Source organism: Accipiter gentilis, chromosome 1 (genome assembly GCF_929443795.1).
Source record: "Accipiter gentilis chromosome 1, bAccGen1.1, whole genome shotgun sequence".
NCBI lineage: Eukaryota > Metazoa > Chordata > Aves > Accipitriformes > Accipitridae > Astur > Astur gentilis.
Genome location: NC_064880.1, coordinates 36,118,471 through 36,133,942, shown reverse-complemented (window position 1 = coordinate 36,133,942; position 15,472 = coordinate 36,118,471). Strand labels below are relative to the sequence as shown.

Sequence of the window (15,472 nt, the reverse complement as noted above, 5' to 3'; positions counted from 1 at the left end):
TAGCTGAACTCCTCTGGCAGCTTTGGCCTGCAAAGCTGCTCTATGTTTGTTTAAATATGGAATTGTCTCTTAAAAGAATTGATGACTATGTGTTGGATTAAAAAAAAAAGGCAGAAAAATGAATTGCTCTTTATGCAAGTTGCTGCTTGCACTGTATATCTTGACTACTTTTGTAGTCTTTTGGTTTATTGAATCAGCAGGAAGGCTTTTCAAAAAGAATAATTTTATGTCCTTTTAAGGTGTTTCAATGGATGTTCGAGGATCACTTCTGTTCTGAATATTGATTGATTGATATTTGAGACTGAGAGATAATCCAGAGTGATTCAGATGGCTTTGAGGTGGAAGTGAAGAGTTGGGTATTTCTTGGACATACTTCGTCCTGCTAGAAAGTAAACAAAGTTGTTACCATTTGTTTGCACTAGAGTGTTTTAAACAACTCTACAAAGCTTTTTGTTTCTCTTATTGCTGTCACAGTTCTGTCTCGGAAGGTTTTGCTTTTAAGGTTGAACACAGTAAAAACATCTGTTGAGCGAGTTATTCTTTCTAACGTAAGAATCATCTGCGTGTGTAGTCTTGTAGAAAAACAGAAGCATTTTCAAAGTAATTTTATAGCACAACTTGGGGATTTTTTTTTTTTCTTGTAGCTAGGGGTTTGCTTAGCAAAAGGACTGCATCACATAAGGTCTGGGAACAGTCCCTTTGATTTGCTTTGTAACTAATGTTCAAGTTAACAGCAAATGTTTGGTCAGCACAGTTCCTATTTGAGCTCTGCCAAGGGTTTCTTTATCATTGACTTGCCTTAGCTTCTTCAACAGTAGTTACTGGGTTCTTTCCCCTGTGGTAGAACCACCTCTATCTTGTTTGGTTTTTGTTTGCTTGTTTCTTCAGTTTCACACTCAAATATGTTGTCCCAAGTGCTTTTTGGATTCATGTTTTTACAACTTTTTTTTGAAGTCTTTTCTTGTCTTGCATTCCACTTGAAAACTGCTTTCAGTGAATTCGTGGTTCTTTTCTTACTACTTGCTATTTCAGCATGCTGTTGAGTGGCTGATTGGCCTTTAATGTTAAATTGTCCAGAGGTGGTCAGTGCTAAATTCTGTTGACCCTAAGCCTGTCTTCATGTGGCTAATGAACAAATCTTTTAAGGAAGTGATCTTCAAGTGATATTTCAACAATCAACTTTCCTTCCAGTCACTCGTGGCTTAGAAATTTTGAGCCATTTCCTCTCTTTTAGTCTTAGATGGACAAAGGACTGTCTTAATGGGGCAGCAGGTGGACAAGAGAGGAAGGAAGAGAATCTGGTAGCTTTTGGCATCACATAAGCCATCCACAGTATTTTCTGGCAGTGAACTTGGTCGTTAACTTTGTGTTCTTTGTGTGGGAAGGTACCTGTGTTTAGTTTTGAACTTGATAAATAAGACCTTCTTTGCAACACTGCTTCATGCAGAAATTGTTTTTCGCATGCCTGGTATTGTAGGCATTTGAATTTCTGCTCTCATTATATATGCATAAGAAGGAGTGATTGAAGCTTTTTAAAAGAGTTGTGGGGAAACAGTTAAAGTTTGAAGGTGTTGTGATGTCCCAGACAAAATGCTTATTAATTTAATTTGCCTTCTGTAGTTCATGGGAGTTCAGATTTTGGCAACACCCTTGTTTTCCTTCTCTTGTATGGTCTCTTTTTTTCTTCCTCCTGCCCCTTGTCATGTTGGGTTATTTTAGTTATCTTCCCTTTCCTGGTTGACTCTTTTCTGTCTCTCCCTGTTCATCCCCCTGGAACACTGCCTACCAAAGAATTTCACTAGTGATTTAATACTTCACTTTGCATTGTACCTTTGCTGCAGACAAATTAACAGGCTTTGTGGGATATGTGAAAGCATTCTACTTATGTAGCAGGCAGGAATTTGGAGCAACACTCCTCTTCATTTTGTACACTGAACTATTGTTTGCTAGTGAAATCAGTTCCGCATATGCCTCTATTAGGCAATCATACTGCATACCGTTTAAGAGTGTAAGTAAATTAAGTGCATTTTTAGCAGAGCGCTCTCCCCAATGCTTTCAGAACAATAATCCAAGCTATACAAGTTCTTGTCCATGCTAACACCTCCTGTCTGTTTTTCTGAATCCAGATGTGATAGGAAGCAGTGAAATAATTAATGACACTTTTAAAATGCTGTTGAAATAATTTTTCATTACTTGATGGATTTTTGAAAATATTAATTTACATTGCTCTGTTGGTGCAGGCAACTGTTCTGGTGCAATAAATGGAAAATAAAACTGATTCTGTATTTCTGAATTAACATATTTGATGGCAGAGGGGAAGGGAAAAAATCCAAATGGGAAGGGAGGGAGAGACAGAGAAGTGACCTGTGTCTTATAAGGAGTGTTTACACCTTGACTTGGAATATAGAAAATAGAAGTGCAGATAGCTATTTTATTTGAATAATGGACTTGCCAATTAGCCATCAAGTGCTTCCATCTGTGAAATAGTTGATCAGATGGGTTAGCTGGGATGTTTCCAGATTAGGGCATTGTAAATGGCACTTGAAAACTGTCACTTTGATTATGAGGTTTCAAGCATTGCACTGCTTGGTGCTGTAGAACCTTTTTCCCTCGTATTATCATGTTTTTTTAGAACATGCTGATCCCATTTAGTAAATCTATGGCACCGTGGGAACTTGGGAGACCTGCCACTGATCTAAAGTTCTGTTTCATCTGCTGATCTAGCCAGAATCATTATTGGAAAAGAGCACTACTGCCTCAGTATTCTGCAGGGCTTCAGAATAAGAGTTGGTGATCTGGCAGGCAAAGGAGGGTCAGCCTCTGTGTAGATCATTCCCAATTAACAATTAAATACAAGTTTCCTTGAGTTAATTCATTAAGCTGATGTGTCTCTTGAAGTAAAGTATTTGTTCTAGCTGGCTAATCTGCATCCTAAGATTCCCTATGTAAAAAAAAAAACAAAACAAACCAACAAAAAAAACCAACAAAAACCAACAAAAAACCAACAAAAAACCAACCCTCCCTCCCCCAACAACAAAAAAACTCAAAACCAAAACAAACCCAAACACACACCCCCATCCATCCCCTGCAAAAAACCCCCAAACCCCAAAAACCCAACCAGAAAAAAACCCCAACACCTTAGTATCTTATTGAAAATTGTTTTGGTTAATTGATTTGTGAAACAGGTTGGGGTTTAGTTTGAAGGGTGCAAATATGTTGTCTTTAATGTAATAAAGTGCTTTTTCTTTCGGAAAGCTGTAAAGTGTTTTGGTGTCTCGGTATCTGTTGCACCTGTATGACTTTTTCCTTTGTGTGTCTCCTGCGTGTATATGCTTTATTTGGTTTGAGTTGTGGTGATAAGCTATTGTCTGCTTCTCACATGTATTTGAAGCTTCAGATACTCCTTTTGAGAATACTCTGCCAGGGGAATAAATCTGAATTACAGCTCTTAAAATGGTGCATTGTTTCTGTGCCATTGCTTTTGAGACATTTTCCAGCAAAGTTCTCAAGTACTAAGAATGGTAGTATTTCTAGAATTCCAATATACCTCCCAGTCAGTAAGATGGTATACAATTTGGGTGGGTTATTCCAGTTCTACTTTTTTTTCCCCAGAAGCTATCAACCCATTTAAAGAGTAGAGAAATTTTCTCAGTGATAAATGTTTTTTCATCCATTTAAAAACATCCAACCTCAACTCCCATAAAAAGTTCAAAAGTCTTAATCGATTGCCTATGTTATCTCCTGTAGAAAGTCTCAGTGTCAGTTTATATGACTGAAATATATGATTTTGTTTTAAGGAGAAAAAAACCACCATAGATATAGTAAACTGTGCTGGTTTTTTGACTGGGATGATTATTTTACTGCATTGGTTAGTGGTTCAATACAGGGCTGTTCAACGGAAAGCTTCATATCAAGTTCAGGGTACTGGTGTGGCCTGGGTCTGCTTACACTGGAGGTGATGACAGCTCCATGGGTAGTATAGGCTTATTTGAAAGTTGGTGGGGACTGCTAAAGGCTGTATTTCCTACACTTGAAATAGTTGAGTGATTGTAACATGATTTATATCCAAAAGTGCTAATGGGAGAGGGGAAACATGGTAGAATTGGTTCAGGAACAGTCATATGATTGTACTTACAACACAGTGTGTACTTCGTGTGATAAAAGCTGCCTTAAAGTATGATGGGCTGCACTACAGTCATACCTTACATATTATTCACAGACAAACACAAAACTGAAAATAATAAAGCTAGTGGGTTGTACCTGAGGATTATCAGTTTCCTCTGATCTTCTATTTTCCTATGAACTCTGGAGACCATTTTTAGCTGCCACCTCTTGGCCTCAGATCTTAAACTTCCTTATTTCTAATAATTAGGCAATTAGCTTCTCTCTCCTCAATTTAATTGCTAGTGTAGTCCAACCAACTTTTCCCCAGAAGAGGCAAAGGGGCTTGGACAAAGAAATGAACGTAGCCATAATGAGAAAGAACGGGGGGGGAAAGACCAAACAAGAGCAAACATCTTGGTGCCTTTTTGCACTACATCTGTTCCTTTCTGTATGTTCCTTTCTGTAAGCAGGAAACAGCCCCCTTACAGTGATTGATTTAATTTATTTCTCTTAGAAATTGTTTCTTCTTTCTGAAATCCCATGCAGTGCTACTATGCAGCACCTTTGAACAAGGGCTTCTTGCAGTGTAGAAGAGTCCTCTTCAGTTTTTCCTGGAAGTTTGAAGTGTTCTTTTTGTATTAATACTGGTGTGGGGTTTTATATTGTTTTTAAAAAGTGTTACAAATGACTAACCTTCCTACATATTGCCGCTCAGTCTCCCAGTTCACCTGCTTGTGTCCAGAGGACCAGCTCTTCACAACAGAGAGTCTATAGACATATAGAACCCAGTGCATTGTTTTACATATTGAGTAAATCCCTTTTAACTGCTCTGCTGCACAAAGTGTACTTTAGGGTGACCTCAGACAGCACCTGCTGAAGGCTAACTTGCCTTCTTGGCAGAACTGTGTCTAGAATAAGGTAATTAAAAATCTGGATTAGAGCAAGACTTCTGGAGGCAGACAAAATGTACAAATGCTGACTCGTTATCTGCCTTGAGGCTCCCATTTCTAAATCCCAATACCTTCTGTAATGGTGATAGGAATAGATAACAGGTTAGTCCTGGTTTACTCTGGAGTGAAACTGACCTTTGTATTGTCTGGATTTTCTCTTTTCCCAGTAGCTTGAGGTTGTGAAAAATAGTAGTTCTTTTCAAAAACACATACAATGTCACTGAGAATTTGTGTCCCTGATCTTATGGCTTTTTGATAACCATAATGTTGTCATGGAATCATAGAATGGTTTGGGTTGGAAGGGACCTTTAAAGGTCATCTAGTCCAAATTGTCCTTATGCTTGATAATGAGGAATATTAACTGCAGCGACACAGCATACCTTCCCTTGCTTTTTTGCATGTCTTGATGAATTTTTAGATTGTGTGGGGTAAAGAGAGAGGAAACACTAGAATGAGGAAGAACTACGCTTGGTGGCCATTTCATGCAACAGTTGTGTTGGGGACATTGCAGAAAGTCTGACTATTGCAAATTGCATCAAGATGATACATTTAAATAACTATATCATGAATACATGTTAATATTGGGTAATAAATATTTCTGATTAGAATTAGACTAAGTAGATTGACTTTCTGTGAAGTACATTGTAGTAATCTAACCTCAAAATAAATCTGACTAGCATAATTTGATGCCAAATCCTGGAAAGTATTTTATTTTTTTTTAGTAAGCTGTAAGCCTCAGTCTTTGAGAATATTTTCAATGGTAGTATTGGAAAACAGGAGTGCTGCTTTCTGTAAAAGACCTTTTAAAATTTTGACAGTTTGGGGCAATTAAATAAGCAAAACACACTACATTCTAGAGGTATATGGGAAATCCTGCATATGCCCATGTTGGATTACTATACCTCTTCCATGAAACTGTTAATAGTGCAAGAGAGATTACTGATAGATGGGTAGGATAGAAACATAAGCTAAACTTTGGTGGCTTCCTTTCTTTCTTTTTTTCTTTAACTAAAATTCTGGCCAGGTTCTCTGGAGTGTCCCAGTGAACTAGAGCTTATTTTTGTTTTAAGTTCTGCTTATGTTAAAAAAACCCCAAAACCCACAGAAACAAAAAACCCAAACAAACAAAAGGTAAGTGGTAAAGTTTTGGCTCTGCACTGAAGAGGTGTTTGCCAACTGGTGATGCCAACCCATTTAACCAACTGTTCAAAGCTATACAAAGTTCTGTGTTCTGTAATTTTGGTTTTTGAAGAGGAGGGGAGATGGCAAACATTATAGATTTCAAGTCCATCTATATTGCTGTTTATGGAGTTCAGTTATAAATGTGAACCTGGATAAACTTTTTTCAGGAGACAGGATTTTGTAAAACATATTGAGGCAAGTTTTTTTTACCTAGCCTGTTAAGGGTTTTTTGCAGATATTTTTAATTTAAAGTAGCAATTGATGCCATAATAATTCCCTAGTATCCCTACTCCATTTTGGAGTCTATGAGACTGTCTATGAGACTAAACATATTACTACAATTTTTGTTTCATCTGACATATGGTGTAACAAGACAATGTGATCCTTTCAGAAATCTAGCCTGTTTGTTGAGACTTATGGTATTTTGTGGTCTGTTATGTATGCTTGATTATAATTGGTATAAAAATGGGCCTAAACATACAAACTGTTTAGACATAATGCTAGCTTCAAAATATAATCCTGTTGATGTGGAACTAACTGTAAAATTGTGTGTGTACTAGCTTGAAAACTGCAATAAAATTTCAAATTGCTACTAATTAGTGTGTGATTCACAGTCCAAAGTAATATATTTTTCCCTTTCAATGAACTCTATGATTTTTCCAATTTTTTATGAACTGGATCATTTTCTCTGTCATGACTGATCATGTTAACTTCCTGTACTGTGGAAAACGTAATACATGGCTTCTGGCGCTTGTCATGACAATTTTGCTAGAACCATTGAGATCTGGGAATATAGCTTACTCCCTTCACCACGTCCACTGATGGAATACGAATTAGTATTTTCTCTAAGTGTATTGTCTCAGTATAGAAAAAATTGCTCCACAATCATAATTTTGTTTAGATTTTTAGGCTTGGCAATGTGTAAAAAGCACTATACTGATATAAGAAGTCTCTTATTCTTTATTTCAATATATCATCAGGTCATACCACTTACTGACAAAGGGTAAGTAGAGAAGAGCAGTGGTACTCTGGTGAACTTTTAAGGTCTTTTTATTATCACTAATACCTCTGCTGCCTCTGCAAGCTTGCTTGAGTTTGTGTCCTCTCTGTAGGTAGTATTCTCTAATGTGGTGGGTTTTTTTCGCCCTCATACCAAGCTATGCACCCACCATTGGATTTACCTTCACAAAATGGTAGTTTTAAGCTCACTTTAAGTGCCTGATCTTCCCACACACCCTTTAATATGATAACTTATTATTATTTTACAATGATTGTCATTGCATTTATGCCCCAGTTGCCCTTCTCCCCCCCACCACCTACATAGTAAATGTCATGATTTTCTGAAACACTTGTTTTGGAGGAGGTAGATAAAAGGGAAGAAGTATGGAGGGGTGAATACTTTTTTTAAAATTCAAAAGTAATGCAAGTTTTTTGTCTTGTTTTTTTTAGTTAATCTTTCTCAATTGTCTTTAGGTATAACAGCTGAAAATACGTACTGAAAGGGTTAAGTCGGCATGAAAGAATTCATTTCCACTTTAATGACCTAGCCTTGCTGGGTTAGGACGATGGGGAACATGCTTCTGACTTGTACTCCTATTGCCAATTAACACCTCCTATAACAGGTTGCCTCAGCTAGTCATTGAAGCAGAGGCAGTGGAAATATTTTACATGCAGCTTGTTTTTCACACTAGTTGTTTAATACTCACAAATTTAAACTATTAAAAGGTTCTTTCTTACCTTACTGGGAAAGAAAGAAACACTATAGTGGTCAGTGTTTGCTTATGTGTCCTGTGTTCACATTTAAATTGTTCCAATTGCAAAAATTAAAAAAAAAAAAAAAAGTAGCAATGATTGTAGCGGTTCTTATATTTTACACAGAAATATGCTGTTTGGTGTAATAAAGCTGAGATTTTCTCTACAGCACTTTAGTTCACTGCCTTTATTTTATTACAGTTGCCCCTGCAAAACTGCGTTTCTTTATTGAAACAGCTATGATGTATTTCAAAATCATCTTTTGTGCTATTAGTGTGACACCAGAGCAGTGCTTAAGATCCATTTAAACAATAGAAAGTGTCTCCATTTGTGGAATATTTCTCAGTTGCTCATGTAATTAATTGAGTCCACTTTCTATACCTATTTGAAAAAAATGTAAAATAGTACAAATAAAGAGCAGTGCTCTAAAATGACACTTTATTTCACATTTAATCAGCAGGTATTTTAATAACATAATAAAATTGGCTAAATAATTGATACCAGTTCACACTAAGAGAAAGGTGGAGTAATATACCTAAAAGCGTTAACAAATTTGCTAAAAGGCCTGAGTAGATAACACTTCAAGGGATTAGTTTTTATCCTGTTAGAATGGCAAATGCCTTTAACACTTCGTCAACAAGGGCTGTCCAAGTAAGGGGCTGCTTTTTATGTTGGAAATTCTCTTTAACTGTTTGAAACAAAAATAGTATCATGCATGATTTAATATTACAATGTAATCTTCTGTTCGTAACTTGAATGTGATTATTTTTCCATTACAAGTCTTTCTGAATAAAACTAAGCAAAAATAATATGTATTTCAATAGTGGTAACTTAATTTTATCAATTGTTATTGAAATTGGGATTCTGCCATTCTAAACAAAAACAAAACCAGTTTGGTTGGGTTTTATGAGATGGCTGGCCACCAAGCAGCTCATTTCACTGACTGACAGCATGTATAGTTGATTCAGAAGAAATATCCATTTTTCAGTAAGTAGCAGAATAACAGTATTTTTTTCAGACTAGTTTTTTAATTTTAATAATTACTGTCTCCAGCTTATACAGAAATGCTTGGGAAAGAATGTTAATATTCCTTGCAGTTTCCAAATACCATTTATCTCCACTTCCCCAAGAAATTATCCATTAAAGCTGTGGTCAGACAGAACGAAGGCAGTATTTGCTGTTTTGCAGTAAGATGGGCACTCTTACAAAACTGTGCAGTGGGAGAACTGTCTGACCTTCTTTGAATACCATAATGTAACCAAAAATACCAGCAGATCTTTTGCATTGCAGGTACAAATGCTTTCTTGTTTTGATTTCTGACACCAGTTAATTTAATTTGGTACTGTGCTTGATAAAGATGGTGCTCCTTTGTTAAAGTTGGCAGGCAGTGCAGTTTATGAACAGTGATAATAGCACATGCTGTGGAGGGTCAGTGCAGAATACTTTGCCTCCATGTAGAGATTAGCTAATAAAGTCTTTCTTCCTCTTTGCTTCATGAAAGAAATGCATAAACTTCTGTGGAAGATTAGCAGAAACAGGCCAAAGAAATCTTAAAACTTGTAACCCATGGCTAGCTCCCACATACTGTGTAGCTAGCACGTAGAAGCTGTGGCTGTCACTCCAAGGCTGTGTTAGATTATCAGGCGTTCATGGAAAAGGAAGTGGTTGGAAATGGAAGTAAAGTGGTTCCAGTTTCCAAATGTCTGCTTTTTTTCAAATGGCATTGTCTAAAGCCAAGTAAACTACTTTAAAGACTCAAGATCTACTCTGTTGCTTTTATCTGTTAAATCTTTAAAAGTTTTAGGTTAAGAATTTGGTGAACTTTGGGTTTATAATTCTCTGTAGAAAGACAAGTGTGTGCCTAAAGTATGTCATATGCCAGTTTATCTTTGGTAGAAAAATAATGCGAAACTAAATCTGTTGTGAAGGTGGATTCTGGACAGGTTTTGACCTATGGATCCTTTCCTTCTCAAAACTCCTGAATTGGTACATCAATAATCTCAGAACTCTTTTGAGCAGTTCATTCTAATCTATATTCAAAACGAAGGAATATTAACATGGAATTTAAACATAATTCATACAGTGCAATGAACTGTTTCCTTTTCTCATAATTTAGCGAGTAATTATAATCTCTAAGGAGAACAGAGCAGACTGAAAGGAGATAGTGAGGTCTTCACAAAAGAAGCATTTGTGACCAAGGAAATACTTAATATGTGCTGTAGTTTATAAGAAGACTGAGAGTTAATAAATCGACATTATATTTGCATTGTATACTACCACTAGTTAATTTTTTAAGAGTTCAGGTAAATTGGTTGAACTGCATGGTAAGAGTGGAAGCTAATCTTTAATATTTTTGCTAGCTCAGGCATGTGCTTAAAGTGAAACAGTGAAGTTTGCAGTTAATATCTCCTAACACTTACTGTAGTCATTTATATATTTAAACTCACATTTAGTGTGCAGAATCATTCACAGTGAATACTATGGCTTTAAAAAGAAAAAAGGTGCTAAGCTAGTTGACTTACACAAGTGATGCATTCCTTTATGAATTAGCAATGTTTCCTGTGCTGAAAATGAATTGTTGGCTATGGGTGCTGGCAGCTGGCAGGAGAACTTTTAATATAAGTTTTGAAAACAGAAACTACTTTATCTCATAGAATGCCTAAAGGATTGATAATGTTAAATATCCCCTCTTCTGGACCATCACCAAGGTAAACAAGCATTTGAAACCTCCAAGGAGTATAGAAATAATAAAAGGAAATATTAGGAATGAGTACAGTAGGGTAACACCTTGCTTTAGTTCCTAGCTTTGCTTAAACTAAAGGTAATTTAGTTGCCTTGTTATGGAAACAAAATGTAATAATGTTTGTCGTTGCCTCCTCTCTAAGTGTTGAATCTGCTGACTGATTTTAAAATGGGAAAAGTTATGAGGAATAATTAAACTCTTATGAGTTGTGAACACAGGTGTCTACATAGGGGACAGAGATGTGATTAATGCCTCAGATGCAGGAAGGGTGTCAGTGTGATCTGACATCTTAACAGACATTAGAGATTCCACACAAGGAGAGCCTATTCAAGAGCCATGGTCTGTGGAATAAACTTCAGTTCAAGTCCCAGATTTTTGAGAAGCTAGTTTCAATCAAACATCAACATTAGCCTTCCAGAAATCTCAGAACTACTTATGCTAGTTCAGGGGAGATTACTTTTTTATGCTATTCCTTATTTTAAAGAATACTGAATAGTGTAATGGGATGCTTGCTTACAGTGAAATGTTAAACAAAATCTGGGACAAATGTAGAATACTATGGTGATCACAGCATGGATGTTATGGTTCTTCCTAAAGCAGAGAGTTACTGTGTTTGTACTTTTACCATCACTTCAGACCCTCTCTGATCTAGAACTGGTAGAAGAATGGAAAAGAGCTTTATGTATGAAGAAAGGGGTTGTTATCAAACTAATAAATTGTTTGTTGTTTTTTTGTTGGTTTGTTTGGTTTTTTTAAGTTAAACCCAACTCATCTGTGCTGTATTCTTAGCAGTGATTAAGTGGAAATATGAGTCTGTGTGTTTTCTGAAGTATTAAGACTTCTGAGTGAAAAGAAGATCGTCTGGAATAGACTTAAAGCAGGAGAGATACAGTTAAGAAAGTAAACGTACATATTTATGGAGGAAAAAACCCCATAGTAACAGTATCAGAAAATGATTGGGCATTTGAAACTTCGTAAGTCAAACAATTTAGTTGTAGTAAATTTGGAATAAGTGATTCAGGAGCCCTGTGAATCTAGTTCTGTGAAACATTCTGAAGAACTGCTCATAGAGTTTTTCATCATAAGTGTAGAGGGACACCTCGACTGGAGCAAGTCACTGTTGGTCTATGGCTAGTCAGGGAAATACTTGATGAAGTGAAATTGCTTAAAAGTGGACCTTTGAAAAGGTGAAAAGTTAAACCTGCTGGAAGATTGCTGATGGAAAGGGCAAAGTGACAGAATTAGCAATGAGTAGTAAGAAGTGAGGGAGAGCAAATATCAAGAGGTGATGGTCAGCAGTATCAAAGTTGGAAATAAAGGTTTGAAGGTGTTAGGAAACAGTTGTGGTTGACAGATCCATGCATGTATGTGAGTTTCAAAATATAAAGATTGGATCTGGGGCTAATAGAGAAGGAATTTGTTGACAGGGGAGGGGAAGGGGGGAACACAACTGACTTTTCTTGCTGACTTTAAAGTGTTCCGAAGGCCAGGTGATGGTTTTTCTGTGTGTGTAAAAGTGAAAGTATGCAGAAAGGACAATTACTATACAAACTTAATATGCTGATTACTTAAGTTCCTGGTTTTATCTTCAGGAGGTGATGGCTTGTGTCAATCGCTATGTCTTCTGTTTGATGTGCAGTGGACACGTGTTGTACTGAATTTTTCCACTTTAAGTGAAAAATGAAGAATTTACTCAAAAATTCCCCCTTTTTTTCCCCATTTTTGCTTATAACTGTGGACTCAAAATTCTAAATCTACAAAATGTTTGTCTAAAGGCACCATTGTTTTCCTCCTTTAACTTAACAGGGAGTATCTTTTTTTTTAACTGTACTTCATAGTTTCTTTGTTGCCCTTCTAAGTTTACATCACTTAGTGCAGAAGTAACCTTTTGTATTTTCAGTGGAAATTTGTTGTACACAATTTGGTAATAAAGTAATGAATGTACTGTTAATTGGCTGTAACGAGGTACGCTGATATGGAATTCTGTATATAAGAGCAATATGTCTCTTGCTCCTCGAGAAAGGGGCATTTTAAACTGCTGCCTCCTGTGTTTTTCATTTTCAACAGTACACAGAACCTGTTTCAACCAATCATTCACACCTGGGACAGTTGTGCTAATTTTTGAATAACTACTCATAAGGCAAAGAGCAAAGTATTTTGTTCACAGCTTTTCCACCTAGGGATCGGAGGTCCGTTTTTTCTCTCACTGTACCAGTGTATCTGCAAAGTACTCCCATAGCCTTTATCTGCAAGTCCTCTTTAGCTGAAAGCTGATGAAGCAAAGGGAAATTGCTGTTTGTGTTGGTGCCAGTTAATCATGCTAGCCCAGCAGCATTTACATTCACACCACTGTAAGAAACGCGTAGTTAATTGGAGAACTGGCCGTATTTTACAGCTGATGAAGGTTAGCATTGCGGTAAGGCTGACTAATGGAAACTTATCTGACTCTTAGTCTGTATGTCTTGTAACAGGTTTGTAGCCAGTGCAATACTTGCCAGTTTATTTGAATGATTCCTATTAGGTTGCTCTTTAGACTGGTATTGTTTTGGGGCGCGGGGGAGATGGGATGATGGCTAGGTGACTTGTATTATAAAATAGGCTAATGAAGAAGGCACTGTAAAGAAGTGTTTGGGGTTTGGGTGTGCTTTTTCTTGGTTTTGTTTGTAAGAACTTCATCTAACACAAAGTCACAATTATATATGCATTTTTCTGTAAGTTTTGTAATATGGAAAACAAAAGAAAATGTTTAGAAACTTCAGAATAACAATGGTGGAGAAAATAATTATTTATTCTTTTCATAGGGGCCACCAACAGATGCTCCTGCGGTCGATACAGCCGAACAGGTTTATATCTCTTCCCTTGCACTGCTGAAAGTAAGTGTTCTGTGTGTACTGCATCTGTGTGTAGTGCTGGAGATAAAGCACCTGGCAGCTATCCAAAGTTTATGGACTTGTGCTCCTTAGGTGCTAGTCAGACTAATTTTTAAAATAAATTAATACTGTTTGGAACACTCAGAGTAAGAAACTTATTTTAATTACTTCTTTTTTGTTGACTTCATTTTTACTATTCTGTAGTTCCTTACAGTTTCCAAAAGTGCTACAAGTTGCAACTTATCTATAGATCAACAAAGGCTGAAAGAACTATCCCAAGTCAAACTTGAACCTCCTGTTAAACATACAGTGTCATTTGGTCTTAATTCCAGATGTTGAAGCATGGTCGTGCTGGTGTCCCTATGGAAGTTATGGGTCTGATGCTCGGGGAATTTGTTGATGATTACACTGTGAGAGTGATTGATGTTTTTGCAATGCCACAGTCAGGAACGGTGAGTTCTTTGCAACTAGACCTTGATAATTTTGTTTGCTTGTTTGCTTTTCCTTATGGTAAATATTTTTAAAAAAGCTTTTCCTGCTTTATGTCATTTATACAATCTTAAGGTATAACCTACTAGGTACAATGCAAACGTGTCTAATGGATTTAAGGGTTTCAGGAAAAAACAATTAGTTAAAACAAATTTTCAGGTTTTTTTGTTTTGGTTTGGTTCTTTAGCAAAGACTAGTATGTAAGTGTGTAGTGTGTGTATCAATATATGGAGATGTTGGTCTTTACGTATGTATACATATATTGGTATAATATCACTTATAAGACTTATAAATTGGTAACTTCAAGAACTCATATACTATGAGCCAGGGGAAGAATTCAAAATGTAAAAAGCTTGATTAGAAGTGTATCATGCCCTGAAGTGTGATAGTGCTATAAGATATACTTCAAACTTGCTCTCTTCAACAGCTCTTACAGTGGCATGTCTCTTAAATGATATTTTTGTGACGTGAAAAAAATTACGTATTTTAATTTTAAATAAGAATATTCATGTTATGAAGAGATATTTTAAAGAGAAGATGAGCCAGTGGGTATAATTGGAATTTATGATGCTTTTTTTTGTGTAACTTGAATGAAATATTATTCTTAAAAGAAGCATGGACCCCTTTGTAATTCAGAGCTGCACATCAATGAAATTTTCAGATTCTTTTGTCCTGAGTTTATTCCATGCATGTTATAGTATAAGTAGAATCTGCAAAAAGCTGGTATGTGATATTTATCTTGAATAAAACCTGTAGGGCTAAACTTGTGAGAAACAATGGGCCAGAGTTTGCAGAACAAAAAGAGGAAAAGATGAATTCCTATGCCTATTCAATCATGTTTACTCATAGTAGAGATGACTTAAATAGCAATTCAAAATCTTCTTTCAGCATCTTAAAAATCACATTGAAATGTATTTATAAAAATTATATTTTACATTTAAGGGTGTTCTATCAAGTAGTTCTAAAGGAGTGAGGTTCCCCTTTTAAACAGATGCTTATGAACGGTGTTTGAATTTTTGTCTGTGGAAAGTAACATGTTAAAAGACAATATTGCTTTATGTACAACTACTATGACTTTTGTCTGTCTTCTACATCAGGGTGTCAGTGTGGAGGCAGTTGATCCTGTATTTCAAGCAAAAATGTTGGATATGCTGAAACAGACAGGAAGGTAAGTCACCCTAAATAGGGCTGACAGTAACAAATACTCCCTGCATGTTGTTTAAAAGAAACAGCTGGCTTTCTGCAAAAGTAGTGATATAGGGGGTATTAATAATGTTTAAAAAGAAGTAATTGGCCCAGAAATCGGGTGAGTAGCAGAGCATGTAATTCAGTCCACCTCCTGCATTTCAGTTGTCAGGAGGTTGTCACTCATGTTAAACCTA

At 36.3% G+C, this 15,472-nt stretch overlaps 1 protein-coding gene across 1 annotated transcript in view; it reads left to right on the top strand.

Moving 5' to 3' along the window:
- PSMD14 (proteasome 26S subunit, non-ATPase 14) overlaps nucleotides 1-15,472 on the top strand; it is a 48,585-nt gene that overhangs the window by 9,540 nt on the left and 23,573 nt on the right. The window contains exons 4-6 of the mRNA XM_049834598.1: nucleotides 13,533-13,604; nucleotides 13,934-14,053; nucleotides 15,188-15,258. Of these exons, the coding sequence (XP_049690555.1) occupies nucleotides 13,533-13,604; nucleotides 13,934-14,053; nucleotides 15,188-15,258 (263 nt within the window). The remainder of the gene's footprint in view (nucleotides 1-13,532; nucleotides 13,605-13,933; nucleotides 14,054-15,187; nucleotides 15,259-15,472) is intronic.